Genomic DNA, 14,358 nt, shown 5'->3' with positions numbered 1-14,358 from the left:
TGTAGGGGTTAAAAAACAGTCATTTTCCACCTCGCCACCCGGTAAGGATCAATACATTCCCGTAAAGCGCCATCTTTGCTTTGTTTGTGCCAGTCTCGTGTCACGACCAGCTCAGGAAACGGTTTCTCTGGTCCTTGCCCTGCTCTGCCGTAGCGTTTCTAGCTCTGGGTGATAACCAACAGTGAAAAATACAGTCGTGTCCTCCTAATTAGCTGATTTCTTCTTTTCCTTTTATAAATTAATATGCACGCCGTAGCCAGTAGACGAGCTACGTTTCGAATTAAAAGTGAATGCGTATGCCATTTGAAATAGGAGTTTTCTGTTGAACTATGTGTCTGATGAGCTGAAAAGGGAAAATAGTCTTTTACAGTGTGATTACAATACTGTGCTAGTAGCATAGTGAATAAACGTCTCTCTCTTTTCTCCAAAGAGCTTAGCACCGCCTGTGGGGAACATCTTTTATCTGACTGAAGAGATGATATCAAAATAAATGTAGGAATTATGTTCCCAAAACTTGGCATCTCTTGGTTCTTCCGAATCATTAGATTTCTCTTTGGTAAACTTACAAAAGGCCTTTGTGTTTTACAAGTTCTTAAAAACTGTTCTCAAAAGCTTGTAAAGTTTTTCTGTGAGAATTAACAATCTTCTATTTATAGGGTTGTATTTGCTACCAGTTAGACTGTAAATATTTCAGATTTCTTAGTTACGGTGGTTATTCAAATAGGCTGTATTTAAAGAATACACTTTTAAACCCCAAAAGGGTTTAAAGAAGTCCCCACGGATTAACAGTGTAAAACTGCAGCTCAGCAGCAGCCGATTCTACATTTTTTCACTCAATTTAAATGGGATATACAGACGTGGAGAAATGACAGTGCCTCTGATCAACGGCCTGAGGATGCCAGGAACAGGACATGGGTGGGTGATGGCAGAGGAGGGGGTCATTGGCAGGGGTCTGTGGAACAGAATGTAGTATCGAGATTTGCCATCAAAAATGGTAAACAGAGAAGATAAAATTAGTGGTTTTTTTTAGTATTTCTCTTAATTTTTCTCTACAGCCAGTCATAGTATCCTTTTGGAATTAGTTCAGCCTTTCAGTTGTCCAAAGTCCATCAATATAGGGTATTGATATTGATATATCTATATATTGATATATATATGATATAAATATTGGTATATAGGGTATATATATTAGGCAGGTGTGTTAAGAAAGCAGTAAAAGGCAGCACTGTGATGCGCAGGCTGTGACTGGTTCCTTGCTGCTGGAATGGTGGCAGGAGTACAACCAAGACCCGTCCTAACTCAGAGCTTTTCGAAGAGGGAGGCAGTGTTTGCGAGGAGTTTGTTCAGGTTGGCAGGAGCCCAGGAACTAGCCACAGCTCCTCCTTTGACTTCTTGAGTTGGAGAACAAGGTATGTTGTGTCCCGGGTATGAAACGGAGAATTTAATCAGTATTTTTCCAGAATTCAGTGAGAGCACTTCTTCATGTGTGTCCTGCTGAGCCTTGAACCGTAATTTCAGTCTTTAACTCAATTCTGAGAGCCTCTTCCCCTGTTAAGGAGTACATATGGTATGATTGAAGAATATCCTTTTTTTTCCTCTTTTAATCAACACCTTTGCTGACGTGATATTTAGCTTCTTGCCTAGGGAATATAGCAGACCGTTGACATGACCTCACATAGGATAACTTAAAAATGTATTTGCAATTTGTGTACTCATCAGTTATGCCAGGAGCAAGTATTGCTCTTTGCAACTTATTCATAGACATTGAGGAATGATTTTTTTTTTCTTCTTGCATATAACCTTTTCCACCTTAAAGTTAGAAAAAAATAGTTTGTCCAAATTAGACCATTAAGTATCACAGCGCTTACTTTGATTACTTAAAGAATAATTATCACTTGAATATTTTTCCTTTACCAAAGTAAAAATAGTGCGTGGTGTGGAAGGTGGTTTTGAATATCACACCTGAAGTGTGAAGATCTGATTATAACGTTTTAACCACACCTTGTTAAATGCTCAAATAACGAGCACTGAACCGCTCATTTCATTCTTAAAAATACTACAACAAAGTAATAGCTTAAACTACTTTACGCTTGTTTGCCACAGCTAAGTGGTTCTGTTGGTTAAAAACTGATGATACAACTCCTGCAAATACCACAATTCACTGTGCAGTAAAATATTTGCACTTTGAGAATCTGTAAAGTGAGGGGTGATTAAGATAAGGCCACGGTGTCTGCTCAGATGCAGGCCAGATTCAGAACACCTCACAGAAATACTTGAGGTTAAGCAGAACTAAACTTACTTTGTGTAACAACTGTTGTGGATGTCTCATTCTGCTGCTTGCCTGTACAAATGAGGCCACTGCTCCTCGTTAAACAGCGCATGATTTCCCTGCTGTAACAAGTCTGTTAGGAAAAAGTAGATAAATATGATGAAACTCATTTAATCTATTCTTCATCTGTATCAGCGCACAAATTTTCAATGAAGCCACTTAAGAGTCTTGGTGCTTAATTTTCAAAAATATATATATTGCTGTTTGCACCTCTGGGGACAGTAAAATTTTATGAAAATGTGGCTGCTGCTCAGTAATCACAGGTTTTACTGTGATTGAGATGTGTGCTCCTGTAGAAAGAATCTTGATTTAGTTCTCAAACTGGAGAATACACTGAAGATTGCTAATTTTCCTGCTGCGTTAGGTATTCATATTAGAATGGTTTGGGTTGGAAGGGACCTTAAAGCCCACCCAGTTCCAGCCCCCTGCCATGAGCAGGGACACCTCCCACCAGCCCAGGTTGCCCAAAGCCCCATCCGGCCTGGCCTCGAACACCTCCAGGGATGGGGCACCCACAGCTTCTCTGGGCAGCCCGTGCCTTTGTAGTGTGACCCATGTAACAGGCTAAACAGCGTGATTTTTGAAGAAATTCTCTCCTAGTGGATTGAAGTTCACGGAGGAAAATATTCAGACTTTGGGGAATCTCAAGAAAAAAAAAATCTAGCCTGTTTTTTTAATTTTTTATCAGCGTGGGTTGCATTATCATCGCTAAAAAGCTTTTTTCACTAATATTTATGCCGGTTCCAGAAAACATAGCATCACCACTCTAGAGCCAAACATTAAGCATGCAATATAAAATATATTTTTTTCAATTTCCAAAGAAAAACACCTGTCCTTACAGAGTTGTTTAGTAAGGTGTACTTTAGCAAGCATGACAGAATGAAAAACTTAATTTCCATTTAAGTTTGAAGCTGAAGAATATCAGCACAGTCTTGACCTTTTTTGTTTGTTTGTTTGTTTGTTTCTATTAAAAAAGACAGCAAGCAAAAACTTCTTTCTTTGTTTATTACTTATCCAAGGCAACCAGAAAGTTCTTTCACTTCAGGCTTGTAGCTCTTCAGGATCCCTACTTGGCTTCATGTTCTCTAGTATTTTGATGTATATTCCATGATGCTTAGTGGCGAGATAAAATCCAGTCAGAACCTGTATCAGCACACCGAAACTCATCTTTCTAAAGACAGGCCGAGAAACCATGAGCCAGAAGCGTAGTAAGTTCTCTTTCCCTGGCAAGGGAGATGAAGCATACCTAAAGAACAAAAAAAGTGGTAGAAACTTCAGGTTTTTTCTCCATCCAATTTGAACACCAGTATTTAAGTCCTTACAAATACTTTGGTAGATATTCATTCTCTCCCTCCTCTCCTAAGTTAAAGTCACCTGGTGGCACTGGGCACTGCGTTCTCTCTGCGGATAAATACCAGAAAACCTCCTGACCATGCACTGGGGTCTTGCCGGGTCTCACCATCCCCTCGCTGCGCTCTGACCCCAACCTACAAAAATTACCCACCAGGGAGTTTGGGTGCTGGGCCTTGCTCAGCACCAGGAACAGTTCTCAGCTGCCCAGCCAAGCACCAGTGGGCCATCTCCACCCCTCAGCAGGGTGGCAACTGCAACTTAATAAACCCAGGCACATCGTGGTTCCATGCTAAACTCGAGTGTTTTACAACGGACCAGTTTTGCAGATCTTGGTAGCACAGCTCTTATGAACTTATCCCTGTAATTAGCCGATTAATGTAAATTCCATGTAGGAAAACCGTGCAAAAAGATAGGTGTGCAAAGACTGAAAATCCACAGAACTTAAACTGAGAACTGAGGATGTGACAGACAAAATTTTTCCCTCACTGCAGGTTAGTAAGACATACCTGGCTGCAAGGCTTGCGTTCACAGGGAGAGCCATGATAATAGGATAGAGACCACCCACAACAGCCCCTACTAATCCTCCTCTGACCACAGTGCAGACTTCACAGTTCAGCTCACCTGCATGACAGACAGAACAGTTCATTGTCAACACGCAGCGCGTGGGGTCCCCCCCATGGGATGCCGTCCTTCCCGAACTGAGCCTGCGGGGGCTGCCCACAGGCTGCAGCTCTTCAAGAACTGCTCCAGCATGGGTCCATACCACGGGGTCCATCCCCCAGGAGCAAACTGCTCCAGCACGGGTCCCCCACGGGCGGCAGCTCCCCCCAGACCCCCTGCTCCTGCGTGGGCTCCTCTCCACAGGCTGCAGCTCCGGCCCGGGGCCTGCTCCTGTGGGGGCTCTCCATGGGCCGCAGCCTCCTCCAGGCCACATCCACCTGCTCCACCGGGGGCTCCTCCACGGGCTGCAGCGTGGAGATCTGCTCCATGTGGGACCCATGGGCTGCAGGGGGACAGCCTGCTCCACCAGGGGCCTCTCCACGGGCTGCAGGGGAACTTGTGCTGCGTGCCTGGAGCACCTCCTGCCCTCCTGCTGCACTCACCTTGGGGGCTGCAGTGCTGCTTCTCCCTCAGTTCTCACCCCTATCTTCCAGCTGCTGTAGCACAGCAGGATTTTTTTTTCCATTCTTTAACTCTGCTCTCCCAGAAGCCCAACCAGCGTCGCTCATGGCTTGGCTCTGGCCAGTGGCAGGTACCTTTCAGAGCTGTCTGGAGCTGGCTCTGATCTGACACAGAGCAGCTGCTGGGCTCTGCTCACAGAGGCCACCCTTGCAGGCCCCCACTACCAAAACTTTGCCACGCAAACCCAAGACACCAACCCACAGGGAATATATCACTCTGAAATTGACCTTCAAATAAAATCATACCGATTGTGGAAACCACACTGCTCTGTTGCAGTTCAAATACCAATTCACCATGCCCTCCTGAGTGAAAAGTACTTAAAATCAGTGATGCGTAACAGGAAAAAATGTGTATTTATAAATATACATACATACATACTCTCCCACTCACAATTTGAAGAACTCACTGCTGCCCAATGTATTTCTCAAACTCCTCTTTAGCAGCCACCGTTTTCAAGAAAGCAAAGGCCTTTAGAAAACAACAAATAATGAAGTTTTACCTGCAAATAAAGGTTCGCGCACAAAGACTTCATAAACTGCTGCTGTTGAGAGAAATGGAATAACAGCCATCGGCAAAGCAGACACTATGGCAGCCTTTCTGACGTTTAGGATCTTCCTGAAGTAATTATTGGCTGTTAAGCCACATAAGCTTGAATTTCCTGCAAGGAAGTATGATCCATGATTGCAAAGGTTCCTGTAAAAGAAGGAAAAGAAGTGTAAAATAGTTACAGTTATGTGCTACAATTCATTTCTGAGTACTCTGCAGTAAGAAGGGATGGTAAATGTCTTGCGACGTGAAACGAGGAGTAATTACTTTCAGCAGCAACCAGCACAGCGTCCTTTGCTCTATGCCTGAGCTTACACAGGGGTCCTGAGTGAAGTGTCAGAAACACTGAGAAGCCTTTTCTACAATTTTTCCTGTTACAACTAATGGAAGTTTTAACACATTTGCTCTCCTAATCAGTGTGTTTCTAAGGAGAATGGTTTCTGAGAAAGAATCCCAGCTAGCTCCTGCGATCGGCCTTGTTTCTAGCCCGTGCAACTGGAAGTACAGATTTAGTTTCAACAGAAAAGCGTACAGAATAGATCGAGGGACGACGATGGCAACAGAGGTGGTGTAACCTATAACATGGTGACCACAGACTAGAACGAGGTCTGGTCAGAGACAGGCAGCAATTAATAGCCTGACGAGCAGTTCCCACTGGAATGCATCCCATCACAGCAAGCAACAGAAGAGAGGGAACGGAAACGTGCGCCAGTTTGACGAGCCTGATGAGCAGTCCGTGACTTATTTCATTTGACTTGCAGAAAGAAGTTGTGCGTTTTTATCTTTATCATTATACCTGGCAGTCAGTTGATTAATGGAAACAATGCTTCACTTTAGGTTTCCACAAATGTAAAAATCCCAAGAACGACAACCACTGCCAGGCAGAGCAAGTAACTGGAAGGCACTTTGGCTCTGAGGCTGTGCCAGTGTTATTACGTTAAGTGTGTTTTAAAACTTGTCATAAATTGGATTTACCACTAAAGACCTAAAGAAAATAAAATATTCAACTGGTCAAATTTTACGCTAGGCCAAATGTCATATTTATTTGCAAAATTCTGTACTTACAGCCAAAGTGAAATGCATGTGTGCATATGCATACATGCAGAGGACAGATTAAAATCTAGCTTGCTATTTAAGAAAGCAAAGCGGAGCACGTTGATGTACCCAGGATGAGCCGAATCTCATCTGGTTTACTGATATATGGAACAGCTACACTCAAAAAAAAAAAAAAAGGAAGGCTTTGTTTTTGTTTGTTAAAATACTAGCTCCCTCACATTAAAACCATGAGCTTTTGGTACATTCTGCCATTCTTTTATGATGGCTATTTCCTTCCAAGGCCCAATAACCTCTAGGTACCACAGTTTCTATCAAGATGTTGCCATGTCACCACTGAGGTATTTGCCTCCCCCTTAGTTCCCAGGCCTTCCGGGGAAGGAGAAGTGTTGTTAAGTTGCATGCAAGCACAGCAGATCCTACACAAAGCTATACCACCAGTAACGTTAAGGATAAAGGCTTGGCGTTGTCCTTTCTCACCTGTGTGGGGAGGCCCTGTGTTATTAGCTGTGGTTTGCAATTTCATCCTATTAAAAAAAAAAAAAAAGCTTCCCATTACTCTAAATTATTCGTACACAACTTATGCAAGATACACACACGTAAACCAGCTCAGGACCAGTAAGGTTTTGCACTGAAATACCATGCCACAAAGCACAAAAATGTTTGTGAGGCCCAGAAGACACTTATCTATTTTTGAGCCGCGCAGAACCCCTGCTGACGAGCCCGGTGTACAGCTCTGGTTTACTTTTACACCACCACCTGGCTGCTTCAGTCTCACCTTCCTGAAATGGGGGAGCCGTGCAGAACGAAATGCAGAAACTAGCAGCTTGATGCTCGCTCGGTTCTGGCCCCAGGCCAGCTCTGCAGGATGCAGGACGATTCCTGCAGAACCACAAGGGTATCTGCCTTACGCTCTCCAACATTTGTTTCCTAGAAAATCTGTTAGCTCTAGCACAGGGCTGTATGAAAGCTCAGAGCTAGTCAGGGCTAATCAGCCATCCTGGAACCCTAAGCACTGGGGAGTTCACGCCAGAAAGCAGCTGAGCAGGACCACCAAGAACAGTGAACTAAACATATTAAAAAAATACACAAACCAAGTTTTCTGTTCTGGACAAAAATTAGCGCCTTTGCAATTCAGTATTTTTGTAGCTGCAAGGAAGATTTGCAATATAAAAATGAAGAAAAAAGCCTTCAAAAGACTTTAAATGTTTGCTGCAGTTCATTTATTTTACTGACACTTACTGGTCTGTTTTAGGAAGCTCATTTAGCAACTTCTGTATGATTTCCATCCGCTTTATTCTTTCCAAATATAGTCTCTGCGCTGGAGAATCTAGTTCAAGAAATTCTCTTCCTGTCATCTTGAAGTCCTGGATCATAGGGAACAAGCAAAGAAATGTAATCAGTTACACCCCCCCAGTACGTACCAAATGAACATTTACATTCTCTTTCAGTACGCAATCACTATTTCACTTCTTATTTTTCACGGCGGAGTTTTCAGATGTAGAGGGCACAATCCAGCTTCACAAGTCTGACATTTCTGACTCATCAAACTACTTTCTTTAGTGGGAGCATGCTGCAATTGGGGTTTTACAAGTGCCCTAAGCCAACTTAAGTACTTGCTGTGACCAAAATGGATTGCTTCATCCTCCTGACATTCCTGCCTGAGCACCTCCAACCCTGGGGCCATACACCACTTGCTAAACTCCCACAGGAGGAGATCCGCTTAATGATGGGCAATCATTTTTCTTCCAGCCTGATCACCTCTGATACAGCAATTCCTAGTGCCAGTGGCACAAGGAAGGGCGCCAAAAGCACCACTGCTTTGGGCAGCTTTAAGTTGACTTCACTGCCAAAACGGAAATTAAAAAAAAAATCCATGCTTTATAAAGAATTAAATGCATCACGAGGCTGTATACTCTGGTTTTACGTTCCACAACTAATAGCTTTTACCATTAGTACTGCTAGCTGTATCAAGCCAGAACGCTTACACGTTTTTGATCAGGCCTTAAAGCTTTTGATTAAGCTCTGCATCTAGCGACTAAAACGCCTTTTCTACGTATCTTACCACAGAGGAGAGCTTCCCAAACTTAAATTTGCTTCCTAAACTTGCCCTAATTCCTTTCCTGACTGCAAGCCCGTGCCTGGTTTCACCTCAGGACACACGGGGGGAGGCAGCGACGGCGGACCTGGGCCTCGCCCCCCCGCCTACCCTCCTGAAGTAAAAAGCCTTAAAAACGGCGAAATACCGAGGCAGCTCGCTCTGGGAGGCGCCTCTCCGCAGTTTCCCCTCCCAACTCCCTCCACAATCCCCAAGAGGGTCCCAACACCGCGATCTGAGACGTCCCGGGTCCGCAGCCCGCCCGCCCCCCTCTCACCGAGCCGCTCCGCCTCAGGTCCCCGGCCGCCTACAACATGGCCGCCGCCACGCCCGGCCCGTACAACATGGCTGCTCCCAGCCGCCGTACAACATGGCTCCTCCCGGCCCTTCCTGCACGGCTCCTCCCATCTCTAGCCCGCCCCCTTGTGGGCGCCGCCATCTTGTTTCAGAGGTTTCAGAGAACGCCTTTGATTGGGCGTCCCGCCCGAGCTGCGCAGCACGGCGGCTTCCCACTGGCTGCTCGGGCGGCGGGAGAGGGCGGGCTGCCCGTTGCTAGGGGCGGTGGATGGCGGCGGATGGCGGCGGCGGCGGCTCCTCCATGGAGACGGGGCTGAGCGGGGAGCCTGCAGCCGGCGGCCCAGACGCGGGGACTCCCCCTAGCGGAGCGAGGAGCCCTCCATGGGGGAGGCCCAGCCCTCGGGGTAACCCGCTGACCCTCTCCCCTCAGGCCCCGCGGCCCCATTCCCCTCAGAGCCCGCGGTCCCGTTCCCCTCAGGCCCTGGGCCCCGTTCCCCTTAGGGCTCCCGGCCCCATTCCCCTTAGGGCTCCCGGCCCCATTCCCCTCAGACCCTTCACCCCCCCCTCCGGGCCGACCCCTGCCTTTGCCCTTTCCCCCCTCTCGCCGCCCCCCTTTCCTCCTTTGTGTCCGTCCCTACCCCTGGCTGCTTCCTCGCTCCGCCCCAGCTCCGTCCTCATCCTGAGGAAAATGGTCCTTTTCCTTAAATCTAGCCCGGCTCCTCCAGTTCTGCATCTATCTTCCCCCCCCCCCCCCCCCCCCCCCCCCCCCGCCGGTTCTGCATCCCACCCCAGTTCTCCTCAGGGCAAGCCAGCCCCCTCTGCGCTGTCCCCCTCCAAAAAGCACCAGGGAATCCCTTTTTGGGGCTGGTGAAGCGAGGTGTGGGGGGGAAGGCGAGACAGATCTCAGTTGTGAACATTAAAGAGCAAAACAGAGCCGCCCCCCCTTCACTAATTCAGTTTCAGTCTCCTAAAGAAGTTGATGCAAAGCAAAGCCCTGTCATGTGCATCACAGCTCCTCGTGCGGGGAAGGGAAGCATTTGGAGCTTGTCCACCTTTTTCATAGTATTTTTTTTTCCTAACGAGCTAGATGAGGAAAATCTATCCCTTTTCTGTGTCTCTCTTTTTGTTTTTCAGAAAATGGGAGAGTGAGAGAGCTCATGTTGAAGCCAAGCAGCTGCACTTCTGAGTGGGAAACTCTGGACTGATCTCATGGCTTGCTTTTTATTTCAGTAATCCTTCATTATCTCTGAAAATGAACCATTTGTGAAGCTCTTCTCCTAACTCTCCTTATCCCTCTCTGACGAGGTGGCTGCTTTGCAAGGGAAGAAATGGCATGAAGTAAATGACTCCACTAGAAAGCAATCTGCTTTGCCAAAGTGCCCAGTGAGCAGCACTGTCACTTTAATAATTCCAGGTCAAGGGATTGCTTTCCTCCTTTTCAATCCTCTGTTTTAATACATGGGAGGATCAGAGGGACATTAAAGACCGTAAGGCTGGGTGGCTTGCAGATAATAAAAATGAAAGTGACTGGCCAGTGATTTCTGGTGGGTAAGAGGGTGATACTTGAAGGCTGTTGTCTGGTGAGGAAAAAGGGACCTTTTCAGTCTGCTGTGTAATCAATACAGAGCTAGCAAAATTCATTCAAGAAGTGAAAGAAGTTTAAAGAGTCACTTTGGATTGTTTTTTGTCTTCCTCCTCCTTTGGATTATTTGGGAGTTTTTGTCCTGCAAATAACATGTTTTTGAGCATGTACAGGTGGAGTATTGAGACAGCTGCCTAGAGATGGACTGTGCCTTAATTGTATTGCATAAAATCTTTTAATTTTCAAACTTTGCTGCCAGAAGAGGAGTTGTAATAGGGTTTTGTATTGCCAAGGAGCATTTTCTCTTGTATTTTTATAGATTCAAATATATTTTAAAGAAATTGAAAGCATCTCTTAAATCAAAAAGCTTCTTTTTTTTCCCCTTTTTTCTTATTTATGGGAAGCATCGGAAATCCAATACAAGAAAACAGCAAGTACTGATAGAAATGAAGATTGAAGCTGCATTTCCTAACTGAACTGTAGAAGTGTTTTGCAATAGATAGCCAGATCCTGACCTCGCAGTGCTCCAGTAGTACATCGTTAATACCTAAATAAGTGCTTGCAACCAGATTCAGAAGTAGGAGGAAGAATGCCAGTCAAGAAGAAAGGTGGGCAATGAAGCTTCATATCTCATTTTGCATCTCCATGTTGTTAGATTGTTGATTCCTAGTGCTTCTAATTTGAAATTAAAAGTGTTTTAATGGGGGATTGAAATTGTTTTTCTTCTGCGCTGAAAATGGGAGAAAAATTGGTGCACTTACAATAGAAATTGTTAAAAGTATTTTTATGGCATGTTTTAAGATCTGTCGTGTCAAATTTGGCCTTAAATATTTATTTTGTAAGGATGAGCCATCAGAGATCTTGAACAGACACCAAGAGCTTGGCATTTAATGCTGTGAGAAGCCTGTCTTACAAACACTAATGAATTTTAAAATCATGGGTTTGGGCTATTTTCTATTCTCTACCTTTTTAGCGGATAAACATCAGCCAGCAGTAGCAGCGTAAACAAATAGCAAAGTTCCAAAGTTAATTTTAAATAAAAGTTCCAAGAGTTGTGTTTTGAAGGTGATTTGAACGTGTTTTTTAAAATGCAACTTTAATTAACTTTGATTTCCATGCTGTAATACAATGTGAAAGTACTACATCTGTGACTGTAGTGTGGCAGCATTTAAAAACAGATGACCAGCCTTACGTTTTGCCCCTTCTGCCGTAAAGTTTGTGATTACAGCAAGTATAGAAGCAGCTTTGGAAAATGTGGTTGCCAGTGTTCACACAAGAATTGCGAAATACTGGGGAAAATTCTTACCCTGAAAACACTTGTAGACCTTGGGTCATGTCTGGTAAACATGGCACGTATTTAAAGTTTCAGAAAATGCTCATAGAATAAATGGCAAGTGAACCTTTTATGTTCAGCTCATCTCTCCAGATGTCCTAGGATTTGACGCATCCCTGGGTCTGATACCAAAGCGTGGGGGAAGGAACAAAAAGTGAATGTTTCACAACACAAATGGGGATACAGTCAGTGGGACTTTTCATTCTTTTCCTGGTAGGCAATATCCCTTTGGTGTTGGTTATGAGTTACCATTTACTGTGTAAATAATAATAATAAAACCACACAGATTGCTAGAAATGCTTTCAAACCAAAAACAACGAGTGGGATTTTGTGATTGTATTTTGACAGATGACAGTGTAGAGACCAAATTTGAAACCTGAAATGTTTTAATGAATCATTGTCATTCACGTAATTACTTACACTTGTGTGTAGTAGCAAACAGATCGTGTATGGAGGAACATCACACTTAATAATTCACGTTGCTGTGCTCTAACACATCACCCTAATGCACTGTGAGGCTTGCATGCTTTACCTGTTTACGGAAGGAAAATTAAGACAGTCTTTTTAGACTTTTAACTGTTAACTCTGAATTAGGTGAATGACCCTAAGGATGTTTCTGTGCAGCATGTTTGGCTGTGTTTCAGGTTCAGAATACTTGGCAGGATTTTGGGGGTGAAATCCTACAAGGTCCTTTGTTCAGGAAGTTAGATGGGCAATCACAGCGGTCCCTTCTGGCCTTAAAAATCGGTGGAGTTCCTGTTTGTTTCCAGACGGTCTAGTTCTGTCTTAATGTACGTCGAGGCTTTAATTTCTCCTTCTATTTTGCCAAATTTTAAATATAATCTCAAGAGACCCAAATATCCTCCTTGAAATACTTTAAATTATCCCATCAGTCAGTGTGCTGAAGTTGCCAGTGTGAATGTATTTGGGTATTAAGAAGATACTGCTAAAAATGTATTTAAGCATATGAATTGCAGGCTTACAAATGTTAGCGAATCAGCAACTTTATTATTATTTTGGATGGCTTAATTTGTCTACTCCATGCAATAGACTCCAACTTTCTGAATGTAATTAAAAGCCTGCTGACAACTTGAAACACGCTATCAGTTAAAAAAAAATCTGCTTTTGTTATAAGTAATCCATAATATTCCAGTGACCAAAGGAGATTGATGGTTTTTTTCCCTGTGGGTTTTCTTTTTCTTCTTTTTTCCGTTTGTTTGCTTAATGTTTGTGACAGCACTTTGGCTCTAACTGGTTTCATGCTTCTGTTAATGATTTGTTTTCCCTTTCTGGTCTTATGTACTTTGGAGTTTGGGAGTTCATGTCTTCTGTCCTCCCTACCCATGCCATCTGTGGAAATCTTGGGGCGCTCGCTTCTGCGCCGTACAAAATGGTGCGTTTCAATAGCATCGGTAAGAACAGGATTATCCCCCTCCATTTCAGCTCTTCTCTACGTGTTGCTCTTTTGGATTTTGATCAAAATATTCCCCTAAACTCGGTACTGAGACTATTATTTTTTAAATATCCTGGTATTTATCCCTGGAAGGTGTTACCAAACTCTGCATTCCTTGGCATGGACCAGTGGTGGGTCCTGCTAAAGAACAGTGAATGTGTTTTGAGGATTCAGTTTTGAAAGAGCTCTCCCATCCAGCACTGGTCTACAGACTTCACATAGCTTCGGACATAATTCGTACTCCACCTTAATGCTTAATGCATTGTCTGCCATCTTGCTTTTAAAAGTCTAGGCCTTCTTAGGCAGGAAAAATAGTTTAATAGTAAAAACCATATAACTTAGAGGGAGTACCAGTTCTTTATGGATGTGGAGAAAAAGGCGTGCTGCTGGTTCTCATCGTGTTTGTGTTGGTATGCCAGGCCTTTGGCTGATGTGTTAGAGTGACATGATTTTCTTTTCTCAGTTTTTTGGGGAGGGAAATAAGGCTCCACATTCCCAAGAATATGGACAGAGTTGGCACACTTGCTTTCTGTCTCAAGAGAGGAAAAAAACAAGGCTGGAAAGGGAGAGGGAAGTACCCTGCAGGTGTTGAATGGGCTCCATTTAGATCTGGGATGAGAACTGTGTGGGTACTTTTACTGCTGTTACGTGATGAAACAAACAGCTGTTCTCTTTGGCTTTTGATTGCTCATCTTTCACTTGTTTTGAGTACACTGAATTTTATATCAAACTAGGCATTTGAGTTTAGCTACAAAGTTCCTTGTTGGATAGTGCCATTTGGAGACAATGTGGTATGCACAAATTTGAGAATTAAATAATTTTCTCTTAATTTATGCTTTACTTTCACAAATAAACTAGGGTGTGTTTGAGTACAACTATTCCAAACAAATTTATGGAACTTCTTGAGGAAATCTTCACTTTAAAATGAAGTAGTACTACCATACAGAAGAATCTTAGTAAGTGAAGTCAGCTTTTTGTATATTTTTATATCTCTTCTCTCCTTTCCTCCCAGAGATACCCCTCTTGATTTCTGTTAACAGTAAGGGACTATATTTAGATTTGTAATTGCATTTATTTTGGATTCATGCACGAAATATTGAAGAGCATGAAATGTTGCTGCAACTCATTCATG

The 14,358-nt window shown here is 43.8% G+C and overlaps 2 protein-coding genes across 3 annotated transcripts in view; one reads left to right on the top strand and one right to left on the bottom strand.

The window, feature by feature from the left end:
- Positions 1-3,319: 3,319 nt before the first annotated feature.
- TMEM126A (transmembrane protein 126A) lies at positions 3,320-8,957 on the bottom strand. Of its 2 annotated transcripts, none has more exons than XM_035560414.2 (5): positions 8,839-8,957; positions 7,706-7,830; positions 5,364-5,557; positions 4,189-4,303; positions 3,320-3,575 (listed from the first exon to the last, which is right to left on the bottom strand). In XM_035560414.2, the coding sequence occupies exons 2-5, from the start codon at positions 7,819-7,821 to the stop codon at positions 3,371-3,373; spliced, it is 630 nt and encodes a 209-aa protein (XP_035416307.1). In that variant the 5' UTR covers positions 7,822-7,830; positions 8,839-8,957; the 3' UTR covers positions 3,320-3,370. The 2 variants fall into 2 exon arrangements, with proteins under 2 accessions (XP_035416307.1, XP_035416308.1); XM_035560415.2 differs by lacking the exon at positions 8,839-8,957 and adding an exon at positions 8,710-8,820.
- An 84-nt stretch (positions 8,958-9,041) lies between these two features.
- The window catches only part of DLG2 (discs large MAGUK scaffold protein 2), a 1,033,555-nt gene continuing 1,028,238 nt past the window's right edge, over positions 9,042-14,358 (top strand). The window contains exons 1-2 of the mRNA XM_050713155.1: positions 9,042-9,262; positions 9,993-11,048. Of these exons, the coding sequence (XP_050569112.1) occupies positions 11,030-11,048 (19 nt within the window). The 5' untranslated portion in view covers positions 9,042-9,262; positions 9,993-11,029. The remainder of the gene's footprint in view (positions 9,263-9,992; positions 11,049-14,358) is intronic.

The sequence above is a fragment of the Cygnus atratus genome, chromosome 1, assembly GCF_013377495.2.
Source record: "Cygnus atratus isolate AKBS03 ecotype Queensland, Australia chromosome 1, CAtr_DNAZoo_HiC_assembly, whole genome shotgun sequence".
Classification (NCBI taxonomy): domain Eukaryota; kingdom Metazoa; phylum Chordata; class Aves; order Anseriformes; family Anatidae; genus Cygnus; species Cygnus atratus.
The sequence above is the reverse complement of the archived record's forward strand: the minus strand, read 5'-3'. Positions and strand labels throughout refer to the sequence as shown.